This window comes from Parasteatoda tepidariorum, chromosome 2, assembly GCF_043381705.1.
Source record: "Parasteatoda tepidariorum isolate YZ-2023 chromosome 2, CAS_Ptep_4.0, whole genome shotgun sequence".
In the NCBI taxonomy this organism is placed as follows: Eukaryota; Metazoa; Arthropoda; class Arachnida; order Araneae; family Theridiidae; genus Parasteatoda; species Parasteatoda tepidariorum.
Window position 1 is genome coordinate 45,326,607 of NC_092205.1, and position 6,289 is coordinate 45,332,895.

At 27.3% G+C, this 6,289-nt stretch overlaps 1 protein-coding gene across 6 annotated transcripts in view; it reads right to left on the reverse strand.

Moving 5' to 3' along the window:
• LOC107440496 (carbamoyl-phosphate synthetase 2, aspartate transcarbamylase, and dihydroorotase rudimentary) overlaps positions 1 to 6,289 on the reverse strand; it is a 64,827-nt gene that overhangs the window by 21,347 nt on the left and 37,191 nt on the right. For all 6 annotated transcript variants that reach the window (XM_043042641.2, XM_043042642.1, XM_043042640.1 and 3 more), the window contains 5 exons: positions 3,729 to 3,977; positions 2,803 to 2,967; positions 2,364 to 2,495; positions 1,975 to 2,176; positions 920 to 1,035 (listed from right to left, as the gene is read on the reverse strand). In XM_043042641.2, coding sequence (XP_042898575.1) covers positions 920 to 1,035; positions 1,975 to 2,176; positions 2,364 to 2,495; positions 2,803 to 2,967; positions 3,729 to 3,977 — 864 coding nt within the window. The remainder of the gene's footprint in view (positions 1 to 919; positions 1,036 to 1,974; positions 2,177 to 2,363; positions 2,496 to 2,802; positions 2,968 to 3,728; positions 3,978 to 6,289) is intronic.

Consider the following 6,289-nt stretch of genomic DNA (forward strand, 5'->3'; position numbering starts at 1 on the left):
ACAAGTAACGATCTTGGATTTTAAAAGCGCGTGAATACAAATAGCGATCTTGGATTTTAAAATTGCGTGAATATGAATCACGATAATGGATTTTTGAATCACGTGAATAGGAAATTCGATTCTAAAAATGAGAAAATACAAATTGCGTTATAGAATTTTTAAATCGCGTAAATAAAAACCACAATTCATAATTTTTAGATCATGCAAATACGAATCACGATGCATAATTTTTAGTAATGTTAGCAGATTCCAGGCTGGGGACATCTAAAAGGCTCGTTTGAAGCAGCGACGTCTTAATTATTAAAATACGAGTTATCTAGCGATCGGGTAAAAATGCATGAAATCTTATCTTCTGAGCGTAAAAGCGGAGAAAATAGCTAAAATAAGTAAAAATGCGGAAGGGTTGGCAGCGATGTAGTTTGAATTATCTCTTTATCTTTGAAAATCGGAAACATAACTTTTTTATTTCAACAACTGAATTCTCTGCAAAAGCGGAATATTTATTTTAAAAAAAAGTGAAACTTTTAAATAATCAGAGTTTTTGATAAAAAGGCTGAAATTCGAGAGACAAAGGTGAAAAAAGCGGAAATCCGCTAAAAAGCGGAAAAATCTCATCCCTGAAAAAGTACAAAAACTATCGCCAGGAAAATGAGACTAAAAAACTAAGGAAATGAGATAAAAAACTAATCTTGAAAACATTAAAGTAATGGAATATTCCAGATGTATATACATATAAAAAAATTAATTGGCAGGCTAAGCACTAAATATCTGTGCTTTGCAAGCATTTAAAAAAATTTCTTTTCACTCTCAAAACATATATTCAAAAGAATGTTTTGAAGAAACATGAAACTAGTTAAATGAAGATATTTGACCCAAAAACTTAATAAAAAATTATACATATATTAGATAAAATAAACACCTGTAATGTCAGTTTTCCATCATTAACAGCAGTCAATAGCAATGGCAACATTGTTTCAAGTCCTGGGAAACCAGGAGACGCATCAGGTTTTGATTTTTCTTCGGGTGTATGAGGGGCTAAAATGCACGAAACAATAAATAAAAAATATTTCACACTACACAAATTAGTGTGACCACATCTTATAACATACACCAACACTAACTTGTTAGAGTTATGATAATGGTGTAATATAATCAGTGTTTAAATCTATCAGGTATGAAAAGCACATTATAAAATATTAAATTCATGAATTAATCCTAATTCTATTAGTGTAAAATAAAATTCTCGAATTTATAACTATAACAAATTTTGTAAAACAGAAAAATTATCAGCTTAGCCACAATATTTTATTCACCACAATATCACATTACCACATTTTTACAAGATTCATCTGCAGTTAAGTTGTACCAAACTTAAAAGTAATTTAATATTTAATGAATGCAGCAAAATCCAACTATGTTTAATGCAAAATCCAGCGACCAAAAATGAAGAAAAACAAGAAAAAATTAAATTCATTAGGGTATTAAGAGATTTTCAAACTTAAATTTATTAAAATGAAATTATTGTAAAAAGGGCATATTTTTTCAAATCTGTCCTAAATACCACTTTATGTTTTTATGAACACAATCTTCATTATTTTAAATAATTAGACAGGGTCTGAACTTTTTTTTTATCACTGTATTAAATTAAACCTTCATTCTATAGATTGCTGAATTTAACCACTAACATCAAACACCTTAATCTCTTTAAAAATTCCAAACCTTACATTTTCACACTTTACAATATTCACATATTTCAATAAAAATTTAACAATTACTTTCCTTAAACTGAAATTTTTTTTCTTTTTACATAAATAAAAGAAGTACCTACATAGACAAGCATGTTTCTTAATTCATAGTCTATAAGTCCAATGTTTAGCTAGAGTAGCACTGATTTAAGTTAAGTTTACTTAAATTCATTTATGTTTATCAAAAATAATAAAGTTTAGAGTTAATACTAAATCATAAAACACTTACCATGATCTGTAGCAAAACAATCAATAATGTTCAGATTTTCCCATAATGCAGCTTGATCTTCAACTGTTGCCAATGGAGGTCTAACACGGCACTGTAATTCACCGATAGTATTATAATCGTCTATGCTTAAGAACAAATGATGAGGACAAACTTCACAAGTAACATTTATGCCACTTTCTTTTGCATCTTTAATAATGAGGATCTACAGAAAAATATTTATGAAAGGAAAATTATATTTTTTGGTATCATATTGATAGCATAAAAGTAATAAGTTTTAAATTTTTGGAAAAAATTAAACATAATTTTGCAACACACATAAATAAAAACTTGTTTTAATTAAAGTTATTTCATCATGCATCATATTAATCAAAAATATTTTATATTCTTACCTCTTCTTTTGTGGATACATGACAAATATGAATATGCCTGCCAGTGACTGAAGCATAGAATATTGCTGTAGAAACTGTAGCACCTTCAGCATGTGCACAGATTGGCAATTCTCGAGGACAACGTTCAAAGTGCTAAAAAAAAAAAAATCATGACTTTTCATTTGATGTCTCAAAATAATTTAAAATTAATTAAATAAATTATGGCAGAAACTGAGATTTCTTATTAAACATACTTTAAAAAAGTTCTTCAGAAAAATTAGATATTTTTTATAAAACATATGATTCATGCTAAATTTCAACTTTAACTTATAATTCGACAAAATATTTATTGCTGTTAATGTATTACAATTTCCTCTCAGTTAAAGTTCTAGTTTAGAGTATGTTAAAGAAAAAAAAGATTAATTAAAAATCAATAAGAAAAATTAATACAGCATTTTACCTTTCTAATGTCTATAACAGAAGGTAGTCTCAAAGGCCCATAAGTAGAATTTAAATACATCTTAAGACCAACAACTGTAGAGGACATACTTTGTAACATATCAGCATTGTCAGATGTAGCACCAGCAAATAATGCATAATCACACTTTGCACCAGCTTTAGCTCTCTATAAAGACATAAATAAATATATCAAAATTTCAAAACAAACACAATTAAAAAATACACACTTAAATATGAAGTACATATGGGTTGATTTAACATCATTAAAACATTAATAAAGCACAAATAAAAGTACAGAAATATACTTCTCCTTAAACAAACATTTGGTTCCGTAAACAAAATGTTTTCTCTGTGTTTAAATACCAGAAAACCTTTTATTTAAAAACCTTTTTAGTGTTTAGACACTGAGGAAGGCTCCTTTTTAACCAAAACTATAGCATATTTATTTATGCTTCATTCACGTTATTTTGCTTTGTTCTACATAGTACTAAGTATACAATATCCTTTTTAGCATACAATACCAAGTGTGGAAAACAAATCTTACAATATGAAAATAGAAATTTATATGTCATTTTACTCTTTTAATCTCCAGTACAAAAAAATCTTAAAGACAAAAAATAAAAAGATTTTAAAATTAGATAAAGTAATTAAATTGACAAACAATTTTAACTAAAAACTGTTGTACTTATTACTTTGATTCTAAAGGGTTAAATATTTAAAAAAAAGTTTCCTGATTAAAAATGAAGCCTTGGTAAGTCATAGTAAAATATAAAAACAACAATATATGGTAGATGCACAGGGAGAAAAGAATGGTGACTAGCAAACAATTTAATAAAATTTACTATAATTTCTTTTTTAATAATGCATAATTCACAATCATACAGTCAACAAAGTTTTAAATAAATTCTTTCATAAATATATTCTCACCTGAAGAGCTAGGCTTAAACTTTCTTTATCAGTAACAGGAGGATTAGTATTAGGCATCACACACACTAAAGTAACACCACCAGCAAGAGCAGCAGCTGTTCCAGTTGCAAAGTCTTCTTTATGAGTAGCACCAGGATCTCTCAGATGAACATGAACATCAATAAGTCCAGGTAATGTAATCATTCGACTAGCTGTTAGACAATCTATGTATGGTTTCACAGGTGGTTGCCCTTTAATCCTATGTAAAGACTGAAGGAAAGCAACAAAAAAAAATTATTTGTTATTGAAAAATAAAGTTGAATCCTTGAAGATTTTTAGTGACATGTTAAATCAGTCCAGTGGTTAACAAATGGTGTTCCACCGAACTCCAGCGTTCCATGGAAGAGCTTAAAGGGTTCCAAAAGTACTTTTGGACTACAAAAGTAAGTTCCAAAAGGAACTTTTTTTTTAAACCAGTAATGATTTTTGAAACCTTTAATTTTTTGGATATTAATTCATTAATTTGATATTTCAGTTACCTTTATGAAATTAAAATGCTGGGAAAAGAGAAAAGGCAATTATTTAAAAAAATGAATTTCCTAAATAATATTTTATTGGATTAACTATAAAATGCACTTGCAATTGTAAGAAATAGCATTAGTATTTCCCGTGCACTTTTCAAATAAAAATGAACTAAATTTGTTGATTTAGAAATATGTTTCCCTAATAACCGTTTTCAACATTTATAGCAGTTCCTTTTAGTTTTCATTTGAAAGAAAACCGAAATTCAGGTTGTTCTTACTAATTTTCATCTCATCCGAAAAAGAAAAAAAAACATAACTAGTTTAGATACAGCTCCAAGATTATGAATGTAACCGATAGATAATTTAACCTAATTTAATGATAAAAAAATTGCATTTCTCAGATTAAATATTTCACAATGTTTTTATTGATTAATTGACCATTCACAATTGTATTTTTTTAAGAAGCTAAGGTTCTGCCAAAAGATTGATTATTTAGGGTTCCACAGCTGAAAAAAATTGGGAGCCACTGAATCAGTATGTTACAAATTACACAGATCCATTAAGCAATTTTATCAATTTATGGATTAAGAAGGAAGAAACTAATTTTTGTTCTATTTTAACGTTTTAAATTAATATGTTTACAAAGTCAGTCATGGTGTTAAAACATGTGAAAATGCTTTTTTTTGGGGGGGNTGGGGGATTTTAAAATTTTACCTTGTTTTCCTTTAACTATATGAGTTGGATTTAAAATGACAAACAATTTCTAAAAAATGGTAGCATAAGGATTTACTAAAAAAAAATACTATGTTAAAATAAGTTTTTCTAATAAATTGTAATTGGCAAGCATTATTTTTGACTAAATATAATGAAAATTATCTTGGTGGAATAAAAAATCTCAAGCTAAGGTTTGATAAAACCAAATATCATAAATAATATATCAACATAAATTTTATCAAAAATATCATAAATGATCAATGTGAGCAAGTACATATTTAATAAAGTAACGTTTAGTTAAGGACTTAAAATAGCACAATTTTATTGATTTAAGAAGTACTATTTTGCAATCTGTTTCACTCACAAAATTAATATATTTAGGTAGGCAATATATGTTGAAGATTTGTGAAATAACTGGATATATATTTATATATATATGCACAGCTATTTATCTGCATAGATGTATATATATATATATGCATACATAGTAGCAGAGCCAATCTGCAGTACAGTTTTCATAAATTTAAATTTGCTTGCAACCGTAACACAATCAGACTGACACTTATTATAAAAGTTAGGCTTAATATATGTACTGCAAAATCAAAACATATAGAGTAGATAAAAGTTAAACGCAAAAAAAAAATATTTTAATTTGTAATTTTAATTCAAATTCCTATTTCATTTTAAATTAATGGAATAATTAAAAGTAAAAATATATGAAATAAGTCTGTAAACAGTCTATTAATAAGCAACTACAGTATTCAGAAATCAAGATTTTCAAATTTTTCGTGTCGATTAATTTCTTAATTTTTCGAAATACTAGTTAATTAGAGTATCAGTTGGAAATTTCAAGGGTCATCTTTTTTTGTTTGCTTCTATATCTGCAGATTTCAAAATAAATAATTTTTAGAACTTGAAACAAAAAGTAATCAATTGTGTTTAGGAGTTGAAAGTTATTTTATTGAAGGTTTTAAAAAAAAATCTAAAGTGGAAAAAAAATCTTCAGATGCTGTGACAATTTTTTATAATTGGCTCTTGTAATCTGCAGCCCCCGCTTCCAAGCTGGAAGGTTTCCATAACAGGGTGCATAGCCAAATTATTCAACAAAAAATAAGCACTTTTTAAGCACTCAAAAAATATTTTTAAGCACTTTAAAAAAATATCATAATTGGGCATGGTTGGAAAGTTTTTGACTATTGACGGTTTTATCTTGTTTTAACCGTCATATCAAAAAAAAAAAGTTTTGGCATTGTTTTTGACAATTGTCAAAATTTTTGAATCATGTAAATCGAATGGCGTTTTTATACGCTACGGACTGACGATATGCCGAAATAGATTGGGGTT